We start from the raw sequence: 26,661 nt of genomic DNA, 5'->3' as shown, positions 1-26,661 counted from the left end.
ATCAGATTCTCATGCGCGTATTCTTATTGTGCATGAATACTAGGATACTTAACCTCATTCTCGTAGTACAAAATAGCTGACACAGGAAATAAAATCAAATGAAGACACTTGTCTGTTGCCTTTGTTCAGGGCTATATGTGTATGTAAAATGAAGAGTTAAGGTAGTTATATGTATAATTCTAATAAAAGTGGGAGCCAAAATAAAAGTAATAGCTGTCATTTAATGAATGTGTACTGTGTTCTGGGAACCATTTTTCAGTTCTGTTATATATGCTAGCTATCAGATGTTCTTTGTTTTTTAATAGGAAGTTATTTCCTGAATCATGTTAAGTATACATATGGGGATGTTTATATGATCATTTGTGTAAATGTACTTAGATTTCTCTTATATATATAAGAGTGGTAGTGTATTTGGTTAAATGGTCATGTTTCTACTTTTCATTGTTTTAAAGTCAACATTTATAAAGTATTGTTGTTGATAAGTTCAGTTGGTAAGTCACGTCTGACTCTTGAGACCCCATGGACTGCATCACGCCAGGCTCCTCTGTCCTCCACTATTTCCCAGAGTTTGCTCAAATTCATGTCCATTGAGTCAGTGGTGATATCTAACCATTTAAATAACATGAACTGAATTTTTGGAGTGCAGTAAAAAAAAATTAACAGTGGTTTTAATCTGTTCCTAAAGCAGATGGTAGTTATTTATATTTTTGTGCCTTTTGAAGATTTTGTGATTAAACCCATTTATAGAAATTTCAAAGCCTCAAGGAAATTTTTTCTTTAAAGAAGTACCTAATACAGAAAATTTGGAAAACCCAATAAAGAATAAAGACAAAGACAAAAATCATGTGTAATTGCATCATCCTAAATTAACTACAGTTTATATTTGATTTTTTCCCTTCAATATCCCTTGAAATAAAAAGAAACAATTAATCTTTTGTAGCTTGCAATTTTGACTTAGTTATATACTATCAAAAATTCCTTATCACAGAAAATATTCTACAATGTGATTTTAATATTATTCCATCTTATTAATTAACCCTGGTATTCCTAACTAATTTCCTAGTAAAATATAGTAATGCTGTACTATCTTCATTTTATTCTATTTGTTTTTAAGAAGTAAAATGTTATTTATAGATTACATGATTGCCAATTTAGAAAATTCTACAGATTCTACAAAAAAGTCACTAGAACTAATCAGTATAGTAAACCTGCAGATAAGATATCACTTATATAAAAATCATATTTGTAAATACTGGCAACAAACAGTTGTAGTTTTAAATTAAAAGAAAGCATTCATAATAGCATAAAACACTTTGGAACATATATATTTTTTTAATGTAAATTGTGTGCTGAAGACTACAAAACATTAATTAAAAAAATTAAAGAGCACATAAATAATACCAAATTCATGAATTGGAAACTCAGCATTGTTTTGTTTTTAACTGAAGTATAGTTGATTTACAGTGTTAGTTTCAGCTATATAGCATAGTGATTCAGTTATACATACATGTAATGGTTGTCTTTATTTTTAGTTGTTTCCTTGGGCTAAATTCCTCAAAGTAGAATTACTTGATTAAATGATATATGCGTTTTTTAGTGATTTTGATAAATTGTTCCTAGGTGTTCACTAGAAAGGTAGTATTAATTTACTCTCACAGCAGAGTTATTCGAGTGTCCCCGTAACAACAGTGGGTGCTATTGTTCTTTTTAATCTTTGCAGATTTTAATAGCTGAAAATTGGTTACACTTTTTTTAGGAGCTCTTTATATAAATGATATGAGCTAATACTGATTTTTTTTAACTTATGGAAACTTTATATTTTTAGATGGCTAGATATATCAATTTATATTGCTTTCAGGTTTTCTATCCTCTAAGAACCATATAAATATATTCTCTTTTTTGTTCTACTTCTTTATCAGTTTTACTTTTTTGGATGTATTTGAAATATTTTGATAGTTCTTAAATAGGTTATACTGTATTTTTAACCTATCACTAAATTTATTATTTGCTTCATCTTATAATAGCCACATTCAGTTTTGCTTTGTTTTGGGTCTCAAAAGAGTTTATTGAGATATTGTTGGATAGAATCTTGGAAGAATCACCAGAAGTCAAGAGATACAAAGACAGAACAACATCTGAAAAGTAATTTCTTTTTATGGGAAATGATACTTATGTTCTGCATATCCTTTTGTCTTGTGTTACAAAGCTCCTTTTGATCTTGAAGCTAGTTACTTACAAAATGATTGTTTATTTTTTCCAATTGAACATTTAGAAGGAAAATTTTAGATTTAGGGTGAGTGAAAATAAATATGTTAATATGTTTTGAAGCTATTTGAAAATTAGAATGTTCACTTAATTCATTTAATTTGTTTCAGCAAGTCATTGTGGTAAGTAGGATGTTTTTGGTAGAAGTGGTAAGTTATTGTCAGATATCAGTTTACCACAGTTTTGTGCACACAGTGGCAAAAATGTAGCAAATTAGGAATTGCTTGATACATTTAACATTTTGACATTCTTTTCTGCATATTAATAGTTATAGTAAATCACAGGCAGATTGCTAATCTAGATCTAGACTTTTTTACTCAAAAAAGATTTCCACAGTAGGATGTTAATCTCAGTCTGTTCAGTGTTTTTATAGAGAAAAGGGGATATAAATTTCTGCCACATACATTTTTAATATCTTTAAGTTGCTTTTATTTAAATTTGCTTCTGATTTATAAATTCTCAATACAGTTATTCCACTGGTATAGATCACACTGGTTGATCATATTGAGACACTTTTCTAAATATAAAAAATTAGTTATAATTTTTGCCTTAATCCCAACAGTACATTATAAACATAATTGTGTATTTTGAACAAAGATACTGAATTTTTTTTTTTTAATGTAATTTGTTGTTAAAACTGGCTATCAGCAAGGAGCAGTTTTTAAAGTTAATTATGAATGTCATTATTGTAGCTCCAGCTTTACTGTAAGATTCTTTAACAAAGGGAATTATCAAGATCTTGTAAGGAAAAAATCATAATACTGATAAAGCAGTCTAGGAGCAAATACTGTAGCCTATACATATGCTTTTGTGTGGAACAGAAGAACTTCACAAACACTTTAGTTACTGACTCTAATGTAGTAATAACAGTGGTTATTCTATTTTAAATGGATTCTCATTATTTTACTTCTCTAAATCTTAATTTCATTGAGTTGTTGTATATAATAAATTAATATAAGTATTTGGGATGGTCAATGCCATCTGGATGATATATACCATCCTTGGGAGAATTTTGAAAATAGTCATCACTAAAATCACTTTCTTCTGGCTCAGTACTCTTGGGCACTGCTGCCTGAGAAAAACTGGATTAGGCCATTTCTTGCTCCTTCCAGCTCTGAGTTTATTTCATTCTATACTTTATCTGCAAAATTTATTTGATTTTACATTTTGTAAAACTGGGGGAGGGTATCCCCTCCTTGTATGTGATGTTAATACTAAATAATTTTTAACAAAAATATCTTGGCAATACTTTTTCATTAAAAACTCCTGTATACTCATTTTATGTTACTTAATGCTATGTAAGAATCAAGAGTCACAATTTTGCTCAACCGTTTAAGTCTCTGAGAACATTTATTCTTAGCGTTAATATGAATTTTTGGTGTACCCTAGTTAAAGGAACACATTTAGAAGGGAATTATCTTTTTGATGAACTTGAGTGTTTAAGGTAGACTTCCTCTTCTATACAGTGATCAATAAATATCAGATTGATAGTCACGATACTTTTGTTCTAGACGTTTATTCAGTTGTTTGTTCAGTGATTGTATAGTTATCATACATTAAGAACTAATACTAGATTTGGGGCATAAAAATGAAACGGGTTAAATAGCAATGTGATCTTTCATGAGAATTATCTTTGAATAAGATCTTTAATCTAAAATGCTATGATTTGGGGAGATCATTTGGGGAGGGTGTTTTTGGTTCCTTTGGCCCTTTGGGTTTGATTGCTGTATCCCTTTTTATGTTACCATTGACATATTCTTAACTACCATCACCACCACAATTTTTCATTGTAGTGTGTAGTGCATATAGGCAGTATGCTTAGTAGTTAAGAGTATAGGTTTTCTGCTTATTTCCTAAGGTATTGGTGGAATTAAATGAGTTAATATTTGTAACAGCCAGAGAAATACATGATACATAATAAACACATAAAAACAGTTAGCTATTATTAGTTTTGCACATGTGAAAAAACAGCCTACATATTTTGAAAAGTGAATATATCAGACATTAGTGTAAAATAGGTACCTTTTTATATTGACAAATGTCAAAATTAATTTTAGTATCCTTTTATCTGTTACAATGTCATCACTTCCTCACTGGGACTAAATCTTATAATACCTGTGTTCTTTAGGATTTCCTTTAAATAATAAGGATATTTACATGACCTAAACATATAAAATACATTAAGGGATAAATTATAGTCATGTAAGATAAAGCAACCCACTCCAGTGTTCTTGCCTGCAGAATCCCAGGGACGGGGGAGCCTGGTGGGCTGCCATCTATGGGGTCGCACAGAGTCAGACACGACTGAAGCGACTTAGCAGCAGCAGCAGCACCAGGATAAAGCTATTTTTCCAGAGCTCTTTGTGGCAATTTTTTCTTTAGGTGTTTTAGTAAAGATTTTGTTTCTCTGCCACATGATTAAGTAGTAGTAGAGTGCATATCAACACCACTAACTTGAATAGGTTGGTAATGTCTGTGAAAGATTTTTAATGAATAGATAATATCTAATAAAATGTTTATTTCTTCATCATACTTTAGCTATTTGAATATTAAATTATCAGTGAATTTCTGGAACTTATTTTATGTATAAACTGATCCAGGATCTTGAAGACTATGTTGTTAATAATGTTTGAATGTCATTGTAGTGACCCAGTTTTTAAAATGTAATGTCTTTTGATCATAGACTGCTTCAGGATTTAAGCTTCTGTTTATCCATTTCATTAAAAAAAAAGTGATATTAAAAAAAATTTAAAAAGTGATATTATTTGTATTTACAAATTCAAGATAAGTACTTTATTAATAAAACTTTAAATTATTTTTGGAATAAAATGGATAATATCACTAAAATTGTTTTAAAATCATTTTAAGGTGTAACTGACATACTATTTATGACTTTTAAAATTGGTGTTTTTCAGCTATGCTAAAGCAGCCTTTTGTTTAGAGGAGCTTATGATGACTAATCCTTACAACCACTTATACTGTCAGCAGTATGCCGAAGTAAGTGTTTCCAAAAACTAGTTGTATGTGATTTTATTTTTGTTGGTGTTGTATATTATATGGAACTAAGAATATGTCCTTAATGTCAAGCAAGTATATAAATATTTAAGACATATTATGAAAATTGATTAGTGAAAGTAAAAGTTTTAAATTGTTAATATTGTAATGGAAATACTGATTTTTCAATTAAATGCCCTTATTTAAAAGTGAAATTCTTTTTTAATTGTATTTTTTGATTGTGTAGTATATTCTTTTCAAATTATGAATTATGTCACAGTTATCACCATTTAATGGCTTTTAAGGCATTTACAATGATTATGACTTTTACATCCATATTTTAGGAAACTTATATTAAGGTCATTATTTTGGGAACTTAACTGTTAAGAATAGCAATACAGTTGACTCCTATAAGGTTAAAAGGACTTCATTGTTAAGGAATGTCAGTGGAACTAGGAAAGGACAAGTTAGTATGAATTCTATGTTTATAATGCTAGTATAGTAATAGAAAATATAAAGCTGTAAAGCATTTGCAAGGCTGGCTTTTTTATATTGGCAACAGTTTTTAATTTTAAAAACTACTCAGTGATCTTGATGTTCGTAGGAGGTAGGTTTTACTTAAAATTTAGATTAGCTCTACAACTTTAAGATGAATTCTTTTAACAGCTTGCATTTGTTTACAGAAATATCTGTTTCAGTTACTAATGCCTATGGTATGATGAAGCATGCTACATTTCAAAGTAGTAAAATAAACAGATTTCAGCACTCTGTAATTTTTAACAGGTTAAATATACCCAAGGTGGACTTGAAAATCTCGAACTTTCAAGAAAGTATTTTGCACAAGCATTGAAACTGAACAACAGAAATATGAGAGCTTTGTTTGGACTTTACATGGTGAGTTGAGGTACATGTTTAATGTTATTTTATGAAAAGTCATTTAAAGTCCATTACCTGTCCAAGTTTATCACTTCTCCATTTTTTTTGTATTTCATTGATAAGCATATGATGTTTTTCCTCTTGTTAATTATGAGCAACAGGTTATAAGGCAGTTATATTTTTGAATGTTAATAGAGCCTAGCTATTTGACATTTCACTGTAAATTGTCTTTTATCAGAATTTAAATCTGCCTTTGTAAAATTAAATAGTAGCAGATACAAAGCTGTGTTACGTATTTCTTGTTTTGTTATTTTTGGGCTTATGCCCAACATTGTATTAATTTTCTTAAATTATAATTGATATATTTTTAAATAAAAGATATATTAGAAGTAAAATTTCTAGTGCCAAATTTAAACTTTTTTTTATGGTATAGACAGACAGTTTGGAAATTATTTATGGCAGGCATGTAATTAAACATTTCTTATGTTTATGTATGCCAAATGATGAGCTTAGAAAAAGTCAATTAACAATAGCTATGGGAAGTAGAGGAAGAATTTACTGAACTTCAAAATTAAATAAAATGAGCTCCTTTCTACAGTCAGAATGACTATAAAAATAAACTTCATTAATAGGCCAGTTCTTTGAAATTTTAATTTATTTTAGTTTTTTCATGGACTTTTGGATGAATGTTTTGTTGGAGCCTAGTGAAAAAGAATTGATTGTAGAAATGGAGGCAGGAAGAAACATAAATGAAATAATTTTCAGCAAAGAAATGGCAAGATAGAATTATAAAACAGTTAAAAGGAGTTTCAAAAAAATTACTTCTGGATGCTACCAGTGCCAGTTATAGTAGCTTGTAGATACAATATGGTAGCAATGTCTATTTTTACCAAATACATTAAATGCTAATTTTAAAAAATAGGTAATGAATTATTAAATAGTAAAAGTACATAGTACTTTATGTGTCAGGCTCTGTTATGAGCTCTGTTTCTTATTGTAAATTATTAAATTCTCACATCAACTATTTGAGAAGGTACATTATTATTAATATTACCATTTCATGGAAAGTGAAATTAAGACACAGAGTGTTCTGATTAATTTGCCCAAGGTTGAACACAAGCTACTAAAAGATTGAGCTGGGATTCCAGTTCAGGCAGTTGACTCCAGAGACATTTTCTTAACTACTGCATTTGCTTACATTCATACCTAAAAGGTAACATTAAAGACATAAAAGTTTAAAAATCAGATTTTGGCATATAAATTCCTTAGTGACACAGAAGAAGACAGGAGGAAAAAGCTTATAGCATAGGCTAGGTCTAAAAGAAACCACAATGAACAGATCCTCTTAAGACATAAGATATATTTAAGCATAAGATAAAAGTTAAATCTTTCTCTTACCAGAAATACATACAATTAAAAATTAGAATATGATTATGAGGTTTTACAGATTCTTTCATGGATCCCAAAGTACCAGTCCTTTGTTTAAATACAGTTTTTAAAAAGGAAAGGGTGAGTTTAATTGGTTATGGAACACAGTTTGGAAACTGTTGGTATAGTGAAAACAGAAATAGATTGGAAGTGATCTCTTTGTTTCTAAGACTTTTGTTAACTTACTTTAAGTCAGTTTACTCCTTTTGGACTTCATTGTTTTTCACATGTTAATGTAGAAAGTTGGATTAAATTGTTTTTGAGGTTCCTTATGTTAATAGTAATTCTATAATTCTGAAATAGAAAAACTGAAGTAATTCAGTAATAAGAAATTACAACAATAAAATCCTGTATTATTTAAGTGATAATGAAATTTTACCTTCCAGAGTGGTGGTAGATAACTAATAAAATAATTTTAAATGTTATTTAAGCTATCAGTTCTTTGGATTATTCTGTTTGAAAATATGTTTTCATTTGTAAACACTAATTTATTCAACTTTGCATTAAAAACTGCACAATTTAAAAAACTCTTAATTATTAGCCCATTGCAACCTTTTGATTGTCTTGGCTACATAAAAGGAATAAAATTGTTTTTAATGTTTTTTTGTTTGCTTTTAGTCTGCAAGTCATATTGCTTCTAATCCAAAAGCAAGTGCAAAAACAAAAAAAGACAACATGAAATATGCTAGTTGGGCAGCCAGTCAAATAAACAGAGCTTATCAGGTTAGTACTGATAATTTTATATTGTCCCATAGGTCAGTTAATGTATTTCTTAGTTGTTTATTTTTCCACAAGCTATAATGCCAGGTATCTATCATTGAACTTTTATACTTTTGGGTCTTTAGCAAATGTGTTTTAACTATGTAAATTAACTGGTAGGATCACATATTTTTTTCCTCAAAAGGAATTTGTTACTTTTATGATCCCATAAAGAGCCTTATCATCTCAGCAATTCTGCATTTGGCAGATAAAAAGTAATTCAAAAAATCCAGAAAGGGTAAATAAATTGCATGATGCATTTCAGAGGCAGATTGGGTATGTGAATTTATCATCAGAGATAACTCAAATAATAAAAACGGAGGAAGGAAAGCCTAAAAGTAAACTAACAAGACTACGTAACAAAATTTATGTACTCTGCTTCCAGTCAGATCTTACCTGAAATGTCTCTACACGTTTCTTAGTTTTCTGAAGCTCATCCCTAGGAGATTCTTCAGGAAGGATTCATGGAAAAACACTTCTACTTATATCTTGCATATTTGTAATTTATCCATCTATAGTCTATATTTGAAGGCCAGTTTGACTTCTTTACATCCTTTGGCTATTAAATACATTTACCTAAGTATTAAACATGTTGTTCTGTTTTTATTTATTTATTTAGGGTAAAATATTGCTGTCAAAGCAAGTTTGATACCATCCTGATTTTCTTTCTGTAATAAGTGACTTGAACTTATCGTCTGGTTTTTGAAAGGAATTTTTTATCTTTAAAATCCAGTAATTTTACTATAATAACGTTTGGTTGGTTATTCTTGGGTCAGTTTCCCCAAATATACTGTAAACCTTTTTAATATTTGGATTCATTCCTCTTAATTTGAGAAAAGTTGCTTTTTTAGAATAATTATTTTGAATTATTTTGCTTGATTGCTTAAGTTTTCTTTTTCAGGTTTCCAATTATAAGTTTACTGGATCTCCTTTCCCACTTCCTATATTATTCCTCTTTTTTTTTTTTTATTAATATTTCTGTCATTTCCCGTGTTTTATTCTCTTCTTTTTTTCATAGTTATTTTTTATAGAGTTAGTGCATATTCTTTTTGTTTTCTACATTTAAATAAGATAGTTTTTCTGGGCTATTAAGAGATTATTTTTATGGTGTAAGGGGAGTTGGAGATAGGACAGGATAATTTTCCCAGCTTGGTCTTTATATACTTTCTCTTTGAAACAGAGAACTCACATATGACCTTTGTATACATCCAGTCTTTCTTAGAACTAGGTCTGGTTCATAATGATATTTCTGGCTTCAGCCTTTCTCTACCACTGTTGGTCTTCAGGTCTTGAATTTTGAGGTGTTGTTCTCAGTTTTAAATGTTACATTTTGTTGTTGTTTCTCCTGGGATTTGCTCCCCCTGAGCTTTACTACCTCCCAGCTTCCCCTTCTCCCCTTATCTGGATCATCTCTCCCTCTTAACTTCAGTGTTTCTGACCTGTTCAATTTGGTTTCAGTTTCAGAAGTTTTCCTTCAGTTTCAGAAGTTTTCCTTCAGTATGAAGTTTTTTACCTTCCGGAAGAGGGTGTTTGCTGGATATTTCAGGGACTTTGAGGTCTTAAGCCATTATTGATAGATTTGTTTAGTGTCATATTTGCATGCAGTTTTTTTATACTTTGATTTGGAGGCTTTGAGACTGTCCTGATTTTACAAACCATTTGCTGATTCATCGGTTCATATTCTGGAGAAGGCAATGGCAACCCACTCCAGTACTCTTGCCTGGAAAATCCCATGAACCAAGGAGCCTGGTGGACTGCAGTCCATGGGGTCACTAAGAGTCGGACACGACTGAGCAACTTCACTTTCACTTTTCACTTTCATGCATTGGAGAAGGAAATGGCAGCCCATTCCAGTGTTCTTGCCTGGAGAATCCCAGGGATAGGGGAGCCTGGGGGGCTGCCGTCTATGGGGTCGCACAGAATTGGACACAACTGAAGTGACTTAGCAGCAGCAGCAGTTCATATTCTTTTCATTTCTGTGGCTTATAGAATACTAAGGTGTCCTCTTTTGCATCCTCTTGTGCCTCCCACATAGCTGTTGAGCTTTTGTAGGTCCCACTACTATCAGTAATATTAATATATTAATAACAACCTTTTAGGGTTTTGAAGGATTGCTATATGTATACACACACACACGTATATATATATATTTTTTTTTTAAAGATGTCTTTTTTGGAATTGTTTCTTGTTATTTTGGTTTAGTTTTGGTGTTCTTTGTTTTTGTACTCTTGATTGGGGAGATTAAAACAATTTCAGTTCAGTCGCTCAGTCGTGTCTGACTCTTCGCGACCCCGTGAATCGCAGCGTGCCAGGCCTCCCTGTCCATCACCAACTCCCAGAGTTCACTCAGACTCACTTCCATCGAGTCAGTGATGCCATCCAGCCATCTCATCCTCTGTCGTCCCCTTCTCCTCCTGCCCCCAATCCCTCCCAGCATCAGAGTCTTTTCCAATGAGTCAACTCTTCGCATGAGGTGGCCAAAGTACTGGAGTTTCAGCTTTAGCATCATTCCCTCCAAAGAAATCCCAGGGCTGATCTCCTTCAGAATGGACTGGTTGGATCTCCTTGCAGTCCAAGGGACTCTCAAGAGTCTTCTCCAACACCACAGTTCAAAAGCATCGATTCTTCGGTGCTCAGCCTTCTTCACAGTCCAACTCTTACATTCATACATAACCACAGGAAAAACAAATTTAACTTTAAAACAATTTATTGCCCTTCAATAACACTATTTAGTCACCTTTGTATAGTTTTTTTATATATAGTAAAACTGTTGGCATATTGCAAGTCAGAATATTTATAAGTATTAGCTAGGCTGTGCTTCTTCAAATGGAGGTTGAGATAGCTCAGATCTGTAATGGGGTTCCACACAGAGTAGGCTTAGGCAGGGGAGTATGATGCAGGGAGGGAGAGGTAGTTTGTGATTTAAAAATAAGACTTGGATAATATGAAAATAATAGTATGCAAACTACATCATTGTTTTTAAGATATTTTTGGGAAACAACTAGCTGCTCAGTGCTTTTTTTTTTTACCTGGTATGACTATATTTCTAAAATAAATTTTTATTAAATTATAACATACGTAGGAAAAAAAACCCCAAGTCACAAAGGTACATTCCAATGAATTACACAAGTCAATGTATCCAGACAATAAATAGAAACATTATATCACCCCAAACCTTTATGATAACTTTTTTCAAATTCTGCTTCTGTCCCTCTCAAAGGTATGAATTTATAATCCCATAGTCTTGGCTTTTTTTGAACTTTGTGGAATCAGACACTGTGTACGTATTTTGTCTGGCCTATTTCACTATTTATGAGATTTATTTTAAGTGTGTAGTTCATTCATTTTCATTGTAGTTTATTGTATGACCATACTGTATTTAGTCAGCTGTTGATAGGCATTTGGATTATTTCTTGTTTGGGGCTATTATGAATGACACTGCACTGATACTGCTGTGCAAATCTCTTGGAGTATATGTACAAGTTTATTTCTTATCTCCCTTATGACCAGTGAGGTTGAATACTTTTTCATATTTTTATGGTTGTTTGGATATCTTTTATGAAGTCTATGTTTTCCATTGGTTTATGATTTTTTATCTTGTTTTTTTTTTGGCGTTTTGATTTATGGGCCTTTTGTTCCTTATATGTGTCAAACAGTTCAATTCAGTCACTCAGTTGTGTCCGACTCTTTGCAACCCCATGAATCACAGTTTGCCGGGCCTCCCTGTCCATCACCAACTCCCGGAGTTCACCCAAACTCATGTGCATTGAATCAGTGATGCCATCCAGCCATCTCATCCTCTGTCGTCCCCTTCTCCTCCTGCCCCCAATCCCTCCCAGCATCAGAGTCTTTTCCAATGAGTCAACTCTTCATATGAGGTGGCCAAAGTACTGGAGTTTCAGCTTTAGCATCATTCCTTCCAAAGAACACCCAGGGCTGATCTCCTTCAGAATGAACTGGTTGGATCTCCTTGCAGTCCAAGGGACTCTCAAGAGTCTTCTCCAACACCACAGTTCAAAAGCATCAATTCTTCGGTGCTCAGCTTTCTTCACAGTCCCAACTCTCACATCCATACATGACCACTGGAAAATGTAGCATATCTTTTTAACTCTTTTGTTGCAGTCAGTCTCAAATGATTTTGATGAAAAAAGTTCTGAAGATTATCTTCTACATAATCATTTCCTTTATGGTTTGTGCTTTTTGTATCCTGTTTAAGAAATTATTTGCTAATGATCATAAAGATAATCTTGTGTGTTTTTGGAGTTTTTTTTCTTCTACTTTTCACATTAAGATCCACAGTCATTTTGGAATTGATTTTTACGTATGATGTAAAAATAGGGGTCAGTTTCCTCCTGTGCAGCTTTCCAGGATTTTTATCTCTGTTTTCTGTCATTGAGTCCCATTCTGTTGAAGCTAGTACCTTATAATAGTTGAGAGAGAACACAGATGCTAGATCTGTATCTTCTGGCTTCAGAGTTTTTCTCTGACATTTATTAGTTATGTGGCCTTGGACAAATTACATGCCATCTCTGGGCCTAGCTTTTCATCTGCAAGATGGGCATAATAAAAGTTTTCTAAGTATTAAAGGATTTGATACATATGTTTCACCATATCACAGTTACACACACTGTATTGTGCTTACTAATTGCATGCTCTAAGTTCACTTTATCTCAGTTACATTAGCAGTAACAACCATAATAGTCATAATAGTAAACAGAAAGTTTATTGTAAAATAGGTACTTTTCCTATTTTACAAATGAGGAAATTAAGGCAAACTGAGACAGTCTGACTCCAAATTTGATGTTCATAATGGCCACGATGTACTGCCTTTATAGAGAAGTATCAGGTGTAAATGTTTCTGAAGCTGCAGTTATTGTTTCCATTCCCTTCTTGTTTATTTTCTCATGTGAGCAAGATGACATCCTGCCTTCACTTGGTTTTCTGTTTCAAGCCCAAAGCTCTCCATAGTAACTGAATTTAGAGTTTCATTTTGTTTGGGTTTTATTTTTCCCCCGTCTTTCTCCATGTCTTTGACTTTTGCACTAAACTCCATGATACCCAGTGGTGTTTTACACATCTTTCCTTTCCAAATTGCCTTTTCTTGTCTCAGGAAAGGGTAGTATAAAGACTGTTTATCAGTTTCTGTCATCTCGGATACTACTCCAGGAAGATAACATCTCTCATTTGATAATGTCAGATTTCTGTGTAGCAGCCTAAAATACCCCTCAACAATGGCAAGCCACTCCAGTACTCTTGCCTAGAAAATCCCATGGATGGAGGAGCCTGGTGGGCTACAGTCCATGGGGTGGCCATGAGTTGGTTGCGACTGAGCGACTTCACTTTCACTTTTCACTTTCACACAATGGAGAAGGAAATGGCAACCCACTCCAGTGTTCTTGCCTGGAGAATCCCAGGGACGGCAGAGCCTGGTGCGCTGCTGTCTGTGGTGTCGCACAGAGTCGGACTCGACTGAAGCGACTTAGCAGCAGCAGCAGGAACCACCTACTGTGTAAAATTTATTTTGCCTCTAGATACTAGTAGTGAGTTTTGAGTAAAATATTTCAGTGCGTTTTAAGCTTTCATCTCTGTGCTTTTTCTACAGTAGGTTTTGGTTTTCTTTCTGTGAATCAGATTTCATAACTATTTGTATCCATTGCCCTCTGCTATCATATTGTTTTAAAATAATGACTTATTTGCTTATATCTGTAGGTGTCATGTAGGCTTGGGCTCAGTTGAGTAATTCTGCTAGTCTCCAGTGGGTTTTATTTTTTTTCCTGCCCCATGCCAGTGGTTGGTTGATGGCCTCAGTTAAATATCTGGTGGCTGGTCTCTGTCAGCTGGGAATGCTGGGCCTTGTATTAAATATTTCTCACTTTGCAAGCTAACTTGGACTTACTCACATGAATAAGTTTCAGGGTTCCTGGAGCAGTGAACAGGTGAACTCCATTGCACAAGGGCATTTTGAAATCTGCCTGTGTCACATATTGCTAATATTCCTTTGAGCAAAAGAAGTCACGTGGTCAACCCAGATTCAGGGGATATAATATTTCACCTCTCAATGAGAAGAAAAATATGTGGTCATTTGGAAATTTATTACACTTTTGTATGACTCATAGTTCCATCTTTCTGTTTTATTTAGCCTTTTTCTTTTTATCTACTTTATTGAGGTATAATTTATATACAATAAGATGAAAATATTTTAAATGTACAGTTGAGTTTTGACAAATTATACTTCTCTCTCACCCCTGCCCCATTCAAGGTGTACAGTTTCCATCATCCAAGAAAGTACCCCTCTGCCACCTTGCAGTCAGCCCCATTCCATACTGCAGAATAGCACTGATTTAACAGAACTTTATATATAAATGAGATCATTGGTTATGTATTTCATTCCTGGCTTTTTTCACTCACCATGTTTTGGAGATTCATCTATCCACTGCTCCATTTTATTTATCTTACTACTTTGTTCACCCATATTATTTTCCACAAATTATGTGAATTTGTGAATGTTAGCCCAGCTTATCCTAGTTATTACAATGGAGAAATCATTTACCTTTGAATTTGATAAGTTTTATTATTTTAGTGATCTTTCTGGTGAGTTTTCTTTAAGACCCATCAGGAAACGATGAAAAAAGAGTTTACTTAAAAATCTATGAAAAAAATGCAAAATTTGTGATTAATGTAGAAAACTACAATATGACTTTCAGAGATTGATGTTTTAGTAATATAAATCTCTGGGATCTAATTGAGAACTTTATGATGTGTCTAGGCATATAAACAAGTATAAAGTATATAATAAGTATTCCTTATTGTAATGTTTTTCTAGGCATTTAAAAATTAGAGAAAATGAGATCTTAAGAACTCCTTTCTGTCTTTGTTTTTACTTAATGAAACAGAATATGGCTGCTACTTGTTCTTTAATTAGGTAATTGGTTTAGCATGTTCAGTAGAGGCAGGCAAGTTTGATTAATGCTCATGAAAAACTTTAATGTTAACCTACTCAAAATAATTTTCCAGATAAATGCTTCTTTGGTACTCTGTTAAATTTGTCTGTGCGTATATAATTTATGATTACTGAGGTGATCCTGTTACTATCCTTTTGGGAAATAGAAAATTAAATCATGATTTGAGGGAAAAATAGGATTCCAGCTTAATCAGTTAAATTGCCATATAATTCTAGAATAGACAAAATAATTGCATGTCAGGTAAAATTTGGAGTGATAGATTTATATTTCCAACTTTCTTTTTATTTGTTCTGACACAGATAAGTCAGTTTGGCTTATTCTGAATTGCAGAAGTCAGTAGCATTGATAGACAGTCTTTGTAGGTGGTTTTCTAAAATAAGCTAATTTTAAAAATCACAAATTTGTGTTTATTATTATTTTTATTACATTTAAGTACAAACCAAAAAAAATGCTATATGTTAAAGTACTTGGTATGACTTCAGCACTACATAATTTTTTCATTTTTATTTTCCATTTAAAAAATTAGTGTCCTATTTTGTACCTCCCCCAGAATGCTTTTTCTTAAAATTAGACCTTTATATATCTGATTAGGACCATTCTTGTTTACTTTGGGTAGGCAGTGGTAAAAGAAAAGGCTTTCTGTTCTTGTGAAAGTGACTCTATCAACTGGGTAATAGGAATAATAAGCACACTCCACATCCTTTACTCACCAGGGGAAATTATGAAAGGGCAAACTTTTAAATGTGGTATTGCCATAGTTTCTAATTATGACCTGTATATTCAGCATTTGAATTCCTTAAATTAGTAATGTCTTATAAAAGGCAAAGTGATCTTGATTCTTATGAGAAGTTTTTTTCTTTCCCTGGCATTTCCTCTATAAATCTCTTTTATTAATAGTTACTCTGTCAAATCAGTATTCAACTACAGACACTAGTGGTTTAGGAACTAGGAGAATGATCATGTTAAACTGCAGTCGAGGAGGTCAGAGGTAGGTTAGCAATTCCTGAAGCCTATTTCCTCTATGATGTTACCTGTGCTTGATCACTTAATCTTTCTCAACAGGTCACATGAAGTTTGCCAAATTAAGTTAATTACAAAAGAGAAGGAACACATCATAAATCAAGTACTAAGTACTTAAGACAGCATTGATATCTGAAGGAAAGATCAGTCACTTGAAAGTATACTGAGTGCTTGGATGTTAACTTGAAAATATTATACGTTGCTAGTAGAAAATGTTGATCAATACTTTAACCAGAGGAAAAATAGGTAATATAGATATAATAAATCTTCCCCTACCTGTCCAAGGAAACATGCTTATCTAGTAAATCTATAGTGTTAAGTCAAATGATAAATGATGGGAATTGTCAGTGTAGTTAGAAAACACATTTTGAAATCAGCATGGGGTATTCAACAGTATTTTCCCCACTGATTACGTATTTATTGAATTTTAGTAAGTCATGAATTTTCTTGAATATTCAAAGATAGTATTTAATACCCTATGTTTTGTTCTCATTGTAAAATCCATTCCCAATTTGGTATTATGAAATAAATTATGACTTAATAAACTAGAAATGCATTCTTTAAAACATGTTTATATTACTTCAACATATAGCATAGAGTTTTATTTGATAGCTTTTCACTATAGAAATGTGACGTTATCTAGTCAACTAATAAAACTGGAAAATTTTTTAAAAATTGAAACCTACTGTAAAAAATTTTAGAGAAATCTTACAACTTTAAAATGTTAAATAACAGTACTTTACATTTATATTTTATCTTTATTTGAAATTAAAAATTTGATTAGAGGTCACACAAGTAGAAATGGTCCACACTCCTGCACAAATACAATTTTGTTTCTAAATTATGCTTTTTCTTTCATAAAGGTTTTTTGGTCTGAAAAGGTAGGATAGTTTGAAAATCAAATATATGTTTTTATAGATTATCATACTACTTAAACATTTAAACTGGTCAATTTTACAGGGAAATTTTTATAGTTCAATTGAAGATGACTCCTTAATGAAAATGTTCTTAAAACCCAGGGTTTATTTTTTACTGAAGAAAAAGAACATACTTGATTTTGTGCTAGTGATAAAAATAATGTTAACTCTCATTAACAATTTGAAAGTAAGATTGTGATTTTGTACCTGCCACTGTAATTAAGCCTAATTGCATTTTTTAAAAATTAGTTTGCAGGTCGAAGTAAGAAGGAAACCAAATACTCTCTCAAGGCAGTTGAAGACATGTTGGAAACACTGCAGATCACCCAGTCTTAAGGTTTCAAAAACTCTTTAACATTACATTTCACAACTGCAAAATTGAGCTCACTGGTTTGTGACTTATTTGCTAGATGCCCGGTGTTATTTGTATATTGACTTTCTGTTAAGAAGGCAGTTGTAAAGAATGCAATTATATAAACCTAGAAATGGCATTTAGTGCTAAGCAGGCAGAAGGGGACAGCCCATGGAAAAGAGATTTAATAAGATTCTTAGAGATCAAACATCATTCTTTTCATATCACACATATATAACTGCTCTTAAACCACAATCTGATATATAAATAACCTTGTTAAATAAACTGATGATTTATTAAACTTGCATATGAAAATTCTAGATTCTTTTTGTTATATTCAAATAGTGAATATATTGTTTTAAAGCTTAATTTCTAGTTAACTCCTTTTTTTGTGTGTGGTAGGAAATACATAGCATATGTAGTTGACAGAAGCAAAATTCTGGTAAATTATTTCATTCTCTTATAGTGTCAGGTTGAATTTTGCTCTACATTCCGGTGTGCTATTATTTTATATGCTATAATGTTATTCTGATAGATCTTGGTTAAAGTATATCATTCTCCAAAGTTCAGCATTATCATTTTATGAAATTTTGTTTTGCTATGGGACATAATTGAGATTTTTTACCTATAAAATGGTTTAAGGTTCATGTATGCTATGATAGTCAAATTTAACCCTTATGAAAGTTATATTTATCCAACTTTCAACACTGAAGTATTTAAAGGGCTATTTAGAAAGCATAGATAATAGGGATGAAAGGAGTTTCAGTGACTTAATTATTTTCCATTAGGGAAAAATAAGAAAATCTAAACTATTTGTAGAAGCAAATATTTTACAATTCTTGTATCTCATTACCTCCTTAGTAATAATTACAATTTCTTTCTTTTTTCTCTTTTGAACAATCATTACACTACTGTTAGTAGTATTTGGTGTGTTTTGCAATAAAATAGAACTTGAAAGTTAAAGCACTTTATTCCAACTTTTAAGTTCAAACACTTAATATAAATCAGTTTTTAAAATAGGCAAAATATTACATATATAAATACACTTAATTTTTAATTACTTGCCAATGTAATACAGAAACACTGGTATGCTTGCTATTGTGCTTAGTAGGGCAAATAGAGATCATAGAAGAATTGATAAAGTAGAAGTCTGAAGGAAGAGAACTATTGTCAGTATAAGCATTTTAATTTTTTGAGCTATTCTGTTAGCAAATTGTTCTCCACATCTAGTCTAATTCTTTCATTTTGCATTTTTTTTTCATTTTGTTCTGCCATAGGTAATGGGCAGATGTGAAATAACTCTTCCCTTATGAAGATACTTCCTATTAACTAATATTTGTTATCACAGGATAAACTGTTTTTGCCCATGAATTTATTCACCATTTTCAACATAATCAGCCATTTCAGATAAAGAAAATAGTGCTCACATATTATTCCACTACCTTTTTCCTTTTAATGTCCTTCTGTGAGACACTAGAGTACTGTATACTTCAGCAGTATTTGTGTAATAAATAATTTAGTGCCCCTTATAACTGTCAGCCTTTAGTTTCACTTTTTTCTAATTTTAACACCTTCTTTCCAGAAATCTTTAATTTGCTAAGTATATTGTTAATATGTAATAATTTATAGACTTCAAATCTTACGAGCATGAAATCGCAAGTATGAGAATTAATTAAATATGAAATATTAAAGCTAAAAATGGTTCCACAGAAAGATTATGGGGACCCTGGGTCCCTGATGGCATTGATGAACACCTGAACCAACAAGAGTAATTGCCAGCTTCTGCACTAAGTACATGAGAAAAATAAACTTGATTATTAAGCCATTGTTTGTATTTTTTGTTACTTCAGTCATATATGTTTCTGACTAATGATCCACCATTAAGCTCTTTTTAAAATGCAGAACTGTTAATTTTAGACATGTGAGGGATGCTATTTCAGAATTTAATGATTGAAAGTTAAGTAGATAATTACATATAACAAAAGAAGTATTATCTTGTTCCAACTCAACACCCAGTATTTAAGCCAACAGAGGTGAGAAAAAGGCATATTTAGAACATCTTTAATCATGAGAATAACGTTGACTTGGGAACAGAAGAAGATATAGAAAAAATTGAAATGGAGAATTAATGTTTCAATATGCCAGAAGCATACAATTTTTTAATCACATATTTCGAAGATTTTTTTTCATTTAATTATAGAATCTCTTGATTCTCAAAGCAACGTCACTTACATTCAAAGAACTATAGTAGAGTTTAGAAGGGACATTAGAGAGATTTAGTTGTATTTGATTTTAGGATGAAGAAGTAAGGTTCTGAGAAATTAAGCTCTTCTGTGAAAGAAGAGGAAATAGGATTAGGATGTCAGGGGTTCCCAAATCAATCCTCTTTCTAGTATATTCCAAGGCATATGTCTAGCCTGTGATAGGTTGTTCTTTGATAAAGATGAGAGCCAGATGTACCCAAGGGGCATTGCTTGGTGGCTGAGAAAGGACTAGAATTCAGATTTTCTGACTTGTGAAACAATTTTTTAATGGAATAATTAAGCCAGACTTTCATTTTTGATTAAATTGAATGTAAAGGAAATTACCCAATAAAGATAATTCATTTATAGTCAATGTGAGAAGTATTTCAAACTGTTTTAGAATTATTTCAAACCTCCTCACTTTGAACTTCTAATTTCTCCTATCTCCCTTCTCATTCTTGGCAAGTAACCTCTTGTTATAGGCTGAATTGTGTCTCTCCCCACCCCACCCCAATTTAATATTTGAAGTTCTAATCCCTGGGGCCTCTGAATGTGACTTTATTTGGAGATTGAGTCTTTAAAGTGGTCATGAAGTAAAATTGAGTCATATTGCTGAGCCCTAATCCAATATGATTGATATCTTTATAAGGAGAGATTAGGACACAAACATACAGAGGAGGCACCATGGAAAGACGAAGAGAAGATGTCCATCTACAAGCCAAAGAGTGTTTCCTCAGAAGAAACCAGCTCTGCTGACACCCTGATCTTGGATTTCTGGCCTTTAGAACTGTGATGAAATAAATTTCTGTTTTTTTGACACTCAGTCCTCTGTGTACTTTATTAAGGTATCCCTAGTTAGCTATCATAGCTCTCTTACTATTTCACAGAGAAAAAGAGAAGATCATAAACTGTATCAGATATTCTTGTGTGCAACTTCACCTCTTTTCCTCCTAGAGTAGAAGAAAGTAGCCCTACTCATTTTTGAGCTGTTTCCCACCAGTGTCTTCCTCATTTTTTATACTTCAGCCATACTTTAGTTTCATGAATTTGCCTCCCTTTCTTTTGCTGCAAGAGCAGCCTGACTTCTCCAAAACTTCATTTCTTTTCTTCACATTTGTCCTTAAACTATTTTCTTTTCTTCACTATACCTTTTTTCTTTTTATTTCAGCTAGTTTCTTTCCTATTAACACTAAAATATGCTCAATTTTCTACCACTTTTTAAAACATCTTCCTTCATTTCCACAATTCCCTTGCAGCTACTACTCCTTTCTCTCTGTTTTGTTTTTTTTTTTTTTTTACTGCCAGATTTCCTCACTTGTTGAACTCATGTCTATTTTCCCATACTTAAATTGCTCCAGTCTGGCATCCCCAACTCCCCCTTTCACCCCACATCATTCCTTTGAAATAGTTTAGTTCCATGTCACCAATCTAATGGACATTTTCAGCCTTTTAAATCATAGCCATGTTCCATTCCTCTTATGCTCTATGATTCATCTCAAGTGTATACATTCTGCTCCATTTCTATTGCCACGAGCACCCTAGACCAAGCTACCATTATCTGACTCCTGGACTGCAACAGTAGTTAGATAGCATCATCACTTTCCCCAGTCAGTTCATCACTACAATTAGAATGTGACAAAACATCACTAATAATAACTTTTTACCCTTCCTCTCTTTAAAACTCGTCAGTTATTTCCCATTTGATGCCTTAAATGTGACCTTTGACGTTCTATATGAAATCAGAACCAAGAAGGAAGATTCAGATTTTCTTAATTGTAAACTACTTTCCTCTTCCCCTTTATTTCTGGATTTAGTTATACTTAAATTCCATGGCCTTGTTACACGTCTTTCTTCCATAAACTTGGTACTTGTTCCCTCTGTATGAAATAAAGCCTTCCCTGAACTCATCTTTCAGAGGTCATGTCCCTCTTTTTTTTTTTCTTACTGTATATTTTTAAATAATGTCTTTTAAAATACTTTAAAACTCACAAGAAGTTGCAAAAACAATACAGAGTTCCTGTGTACCGGTAAGCTTCTTCCTATTATCTTATGTAACCTTAGTAGATTGTCAAACCCAGAAATGGACATTGCAGCACTGCTGTTAACTCAGGTACAGATTTTATTCAGATCTCATAATTTTTACATGCTTGCCTTTTTTTTTTCCTCTTTATGTAGTTTCATGTGTAGATTCATGTTACCATCACCACAATCAGGATATAGAATATATATCTCAAAGGAACTCCTTGCTACTTGTTAATAGTTACATGCTACACCCTCATCTATCACTAATAGTTACCATCCACTGATTTTTTTTCTCTGTTGCTATAATTTTCTCACTGTAAAAATGTTTTGTCAGTGGAGTCATACAATTTGTAACATATTGAGACTGGCTTCTTTCACTGGGTATGTTTCCCTTAGCTCTATCAGTGCTGTATGTCTCAGTAGTTTTTATTTTTAAGTAATATTTCATTGTATAGATGCATCACAGTCTGGTAATCCATTCACCATGAAAAGACATTTGAGTTTTTAACACAACCAAGTGGGGTTTATCCCAGATATGCAAGGCTCTTGCTTTACTATTTGAAAATTTGTTAACATAATTTATCATACTAAGAAGAAAATAAAAGCCGTGTGATTATATTGATACAAAAAAACCATTTGACAGAATTAAACACCCGTTTATGATGAAAAAGGTATAAAATTTGTATGTAGCATGGTATGTAATGAAATCTAAACATTAATTTGGAAATAAGAAGGATATGTATTTACCATGTCTGTTTGATACAGTACTTGATGACTTAGCTGGTGCAGTAAGAGAAGGGCATAAAAAGTATACAGCCTGGAAAGGAAGAAGTAAAGCTCAGATTTACAGATAACCTAATGGTCTACATGTAAAATCCCTGGAACTCTCCAAGAACATCCTGGAACTAATAAATGAGTTTAGCAAGATCACCAAATAATACAAGGCCAATGAAACTTTTATTTTTATATGCTATAAATAACATCATTTACAGTTGCTAAAAACATATAATATTAAGTATAAATTTAAGAAAATGAGATATGTTTGCTGAAAACTATAAATGCTAATGAAAGAAGAGCTAAATAAATGGAGAGATGTACCATATTCCAACATAGTGAAGATGTCAGCTGTCCGTCAAATGATCTGTGGGAAAAGACTGATGCTGGGAGGAATTGGGGGCAAGAGGAGAAGGGGACGACAGAGGATGAGATGGCTGGATGGCATCACTGAGTCGATGGACGTGAGTCTGAGTGAACTCCGGGAGTTGGTGATGGACGGGGAGGCCTGGCGTGCTGCGATTCATGGGGACGCAGAGAGTTGGACACGACTGAGCGACTGATCTGATCAAAATCCCAGAATTCTTTGTAGATAGATAGACTTTCTAAAATTTATTTGAAAAGGCAGAGAAACAAGAACAGCCTATACAATTTTTTAAGATGAAGGAATCAGACTGCAAAATATCAAGGTTTATTACATAGCTACCACACCATCAGGAGAGTATAGTATTGGTACTGATTGTGTGCAAATCCAGAGGGATAGACACATACAGCAGTGAAACAAAATGTGGAGTCCAGAATAAACTCACACCAGTATGGCAAATTAAGGAGGAATTATGCTGGGAAAATTGAAATAGTGTTGGAACAATTGGAAGTTTATAGCAAAAAAAATAAATCCCTCAACTTAGATCTCCCAAGGTTAGGCCAGAATTCTTCAAGTGGCTAGATATAATCCTTTTTGAAAAATATGAATAAATTGATCTTGTAAAAAGTAAAAATGTTTTGTTCTGAGAAGAACCCTGTTAAGTGGAAAGACAAGCCACAGACAGAAAACGTTTGTAGATATATTCAGTAAATGACTTGTGTCCAGAGTATCTAAAGAACTTTCAAAATTCAATCAGTTCAGTTCAGTTGCTCAGTTATGTCCGACTCCTTGCAACACCATGGACTGCAGCACGCCAGGCCTCCCTGTCCATAGCCAACTCACAGAGTTTACTCAAACTTGTCCATTGAGTTGGTGATGTCATTCAACCATCTTATCCTCTGTTGTCCCCTTCTCCTGCCTTCAATCTTTCCTAGCATCAGGGGCTTTTCAGATGAGTCAGTTCTTCACATCAGGTGGCCAGAGTATTGGAGTTTCAGCTTCAGCATCAGTCCTTCCAATGAATATTCAGGACTGATCTCCTTTAGGATGGACTGGTTGGATCTCCTTGCAGTCCAAGGGACTCTCAAGAGTCTTCTCCAGCACCACAGTTCAAAAGCATCAATTCTTCAGCCCTCAGCTTTCTTTATGTCCAAGTCTCACACCCATACATGACTACTGGAAAAACCGTAGCATTGGCTAGATGGACCTTTGTCGGCAAAGTAATGTCTCTGCTTTTTAATAAGCTGTCTAGGTTGGTTATTACTTTTCTTCCAAGGAGCAAGTGTCTTTTAATTTCATGGCTGCAGTCACCATCTTCGGTGATTTTTGGAGCCCAAGAAAATAGAGTCTGTCACAGTTTGCACTGTTTCCCCATCTATTTCCCATGAAGTGATGGGACCAGATGCCATGATCTCAGTTTTCTGAATGTTGAGTTTTGAGCCAATGTTGAGTTTTTCACTCTCCTCTTTCACTTTCATCAGGAGGATCTTTAGTTCTTTTTCGCTTTCTGCCATAAGGGTGGTGTCATCTGCATATCTGAGGTTATTGATATTTCTCCCGGCAATCTTGATTCCAGCTTGTGCTTCTTCCAGCCCAGCGTTTCTCATGAGGTACTCTGCATATAAATTAAATAAGCAGGGTGACAATATACAGCCTTGACGTACTCCTTTTCCTATTTGGAACCAGTCTGTTGTTCCATGTCCAGTTCTAACTGTTGCTTCCTGACCTGCATACAGATTTCTCAAGAGGCAGGTCAGGTGGTCTGGTGTTACCGTCTATAAGAATTTTCCAGAGTTTGTTGTGGTCCACACAATCAATTTGGCATAGACAATAAAGCAGAAGTTCATAGTAAGAAAAGAATCCCAATTAGAAAATGGGTAGAAGAACAGACACCTCAACGAAGAGGCTACTGTAATGGTGGTAGGTGAAAAGATGTTCATGTTCAATGTAATTAGCTATTAATAAGGAAGTGCAAATTGCAGCTGTAAAGAATACCTATTAGATTGGCTAAAATAGGACTGATAACTCTATGTGCTGATGATTATGCTGAACAACTTTAAAATGTCAAATGTTTAGCCTTTCTAGAAAATGGTTTGTCATACTTTTATATTATCACATACCTTATATTTGGAGCATTTGTCACTTTAATTATATTTTCAGGTGATTTTCTCCCCCCGTAGTTCTTTAATTCTATGAGATCTGAGACTCTATCTGTTTTGGCCCACTATTGGCATTACAGTTTTTAGCATGAAATCTACACATAGACACAGATGTTCATGTATACATCTCTCTCCATTTATATATTTGTATTTCCTTTTGCACACAATTGTAATAATCACAATGAGATGTAGAAGGTATGGGCTTTGCATTGCAGTAGACACAGTAGAAAGCAAGAATAAATCAAGTCTTCTATACTCATTGTTTCTTAATGTAAAAATACAGTTAATTAGAAAGATCTTGATGCCCCAAGTTAAATTAGAAGCATAATGTAACAAACCATTTAAGCCACATGATGGAATTCCAATAAGGTAATTTGCATCTCTACTATTTAATATAAAAATACAAACAATAAGAATGTACAAACCATTTTCAAGTCTAAGCCCTGGAAAAATTCTACTACCTCAACAAAATGCTGCCACCAAAGCAAACTTGGACTAATTTGATGAATAAGTCTTTAATAAGAAAATACATACTTGCAGATGTCCAAATAGTAATGAACATTTCCAAATAGAAAAGAGATAATAACTGAGGAAATCTGAGTTTATTACTAGCAAAGGAGAGATAAACTACTAAGAATCTCCTTTAATTGCAATTTTAATTCCTTTTTAGGCAACGTAAGTATTGCATGACATGGATAAGAATTGTGTAAAAATACGATTTGTCAGATGAATGACTAAAAGAGTTGAGGTTTCTCAAAAAGCATGTGCTTTAAAAACTCTAGGTAATAACAATGTGTACCAAAATATCACATCAATTTAAAAATCGATTTGAAGCTCTCCAGAGTGGTAACTATAGAGTGATTTCAAGAGTTGGCCTCAAATGACACCTGATTTTGGATCCAGTTTCACTAAACTGGCCTACGTGTCATACTCAGTATGACAGAGAGAACTGGAGACAACACAGCTCCATTGGTTGATAATTCCCCAGTGTCCCTCCCCTAGTCTGACTTTATTAAAAATACTGGAATTATGACTACAGTTCTCGTGAGGGAAATCAAAGTTGTGTGGTTCCAGATAAAAATGAAAATGATCTTGCTAACAAGAGCTTTAAGTAACAGGATAGATACACTGATTTATAAAAACGAATGGCAGTTGGGAAATAGATATGGTCTAAATGTTTACATCACAAGTGGCTGCATCACAAATGGCACCCAAGAGTCAGAACTCTGCTGCTTGCACAAATGCAATCATAATGAATATTAGAATGAGAGAAAGTTTTAAAAAACAAGTTTTAAATACATAAAAATAGTTTGATACAATATTGTTTGTTTTTTCATGTAGGTGTTTACTGCTAAATATTTCATTTTTCTGCATATGATTTCTCTAAAGTTTTCACACAGGGAAATATTTACCAGTTTAAAGAGAATCATAATACAAAATTTTCTGTCATGAATTATATCCCAATTTAGCTAAGCAGCTTTAAACTTAATTTTCTACTAACAAATCTCAAATATCACTAGACTAGT

The 26,661-nt window shown here is 32.9% G+C and overlaps 1 protein-coding gene across 1 annotated transcript in view; it reads left to right on the top strand.

Moving 5' to 3' along the window:
* The window catches only part of EMC2 (ER membrane protein complex subunit 2), a 50,802-nt gene extending 30,163 nt beyond the window's left edge, over nt 1-20,639 (top strand). The window contains exons 8-12 of the mRNA XM_055546424.1: nt 5,181-5,262; nt 6,043-6,153; nt 8,182-8,286; nt 17,471-17,558; nt 20,466-20,639. Of these exons, the coding sequence (XP_055402399.1) occupies nt 5,181-5,262; nt 6,043-6,153; nt 8,182-8,286; nt 17,471-17,557 (385 nt within the window). The 3' untranslated portion in view covers nt 17,558; nt 20,466-20,639. The remainder of the gene's footprint in view (nt 1-5,180; nt 5,263-6,042; nt 6,154-8,181; nt 8,287-17,470; nt 17,559-20,465) is intronic.
* The last annotated feature ends 6,022 nt before the right edge of the window (nt 20,640-26,661 follow it).

Source organism: Bubalus kerabau, chromosome 14 (genome assembly GCF_029407905.1).
Source record: "Bubalus kerabau isolate K-KA32 ecotype Philippines breed swamp buffalo chromosome 14, PCC_UOA_SB_1v2, whole genome shotgun sequence".
NCBI classification, from domain to species: Eukaryota; Metazoa; Chordata; class Mammalia; order Artiodactyla; family Bovidae; genus Bubalus; species Bubalus kerabau.
Note: the sequence above shows the minus strand (reverse complement) of the source record. Positions and strands in the feature narration are given on the sequence as shown.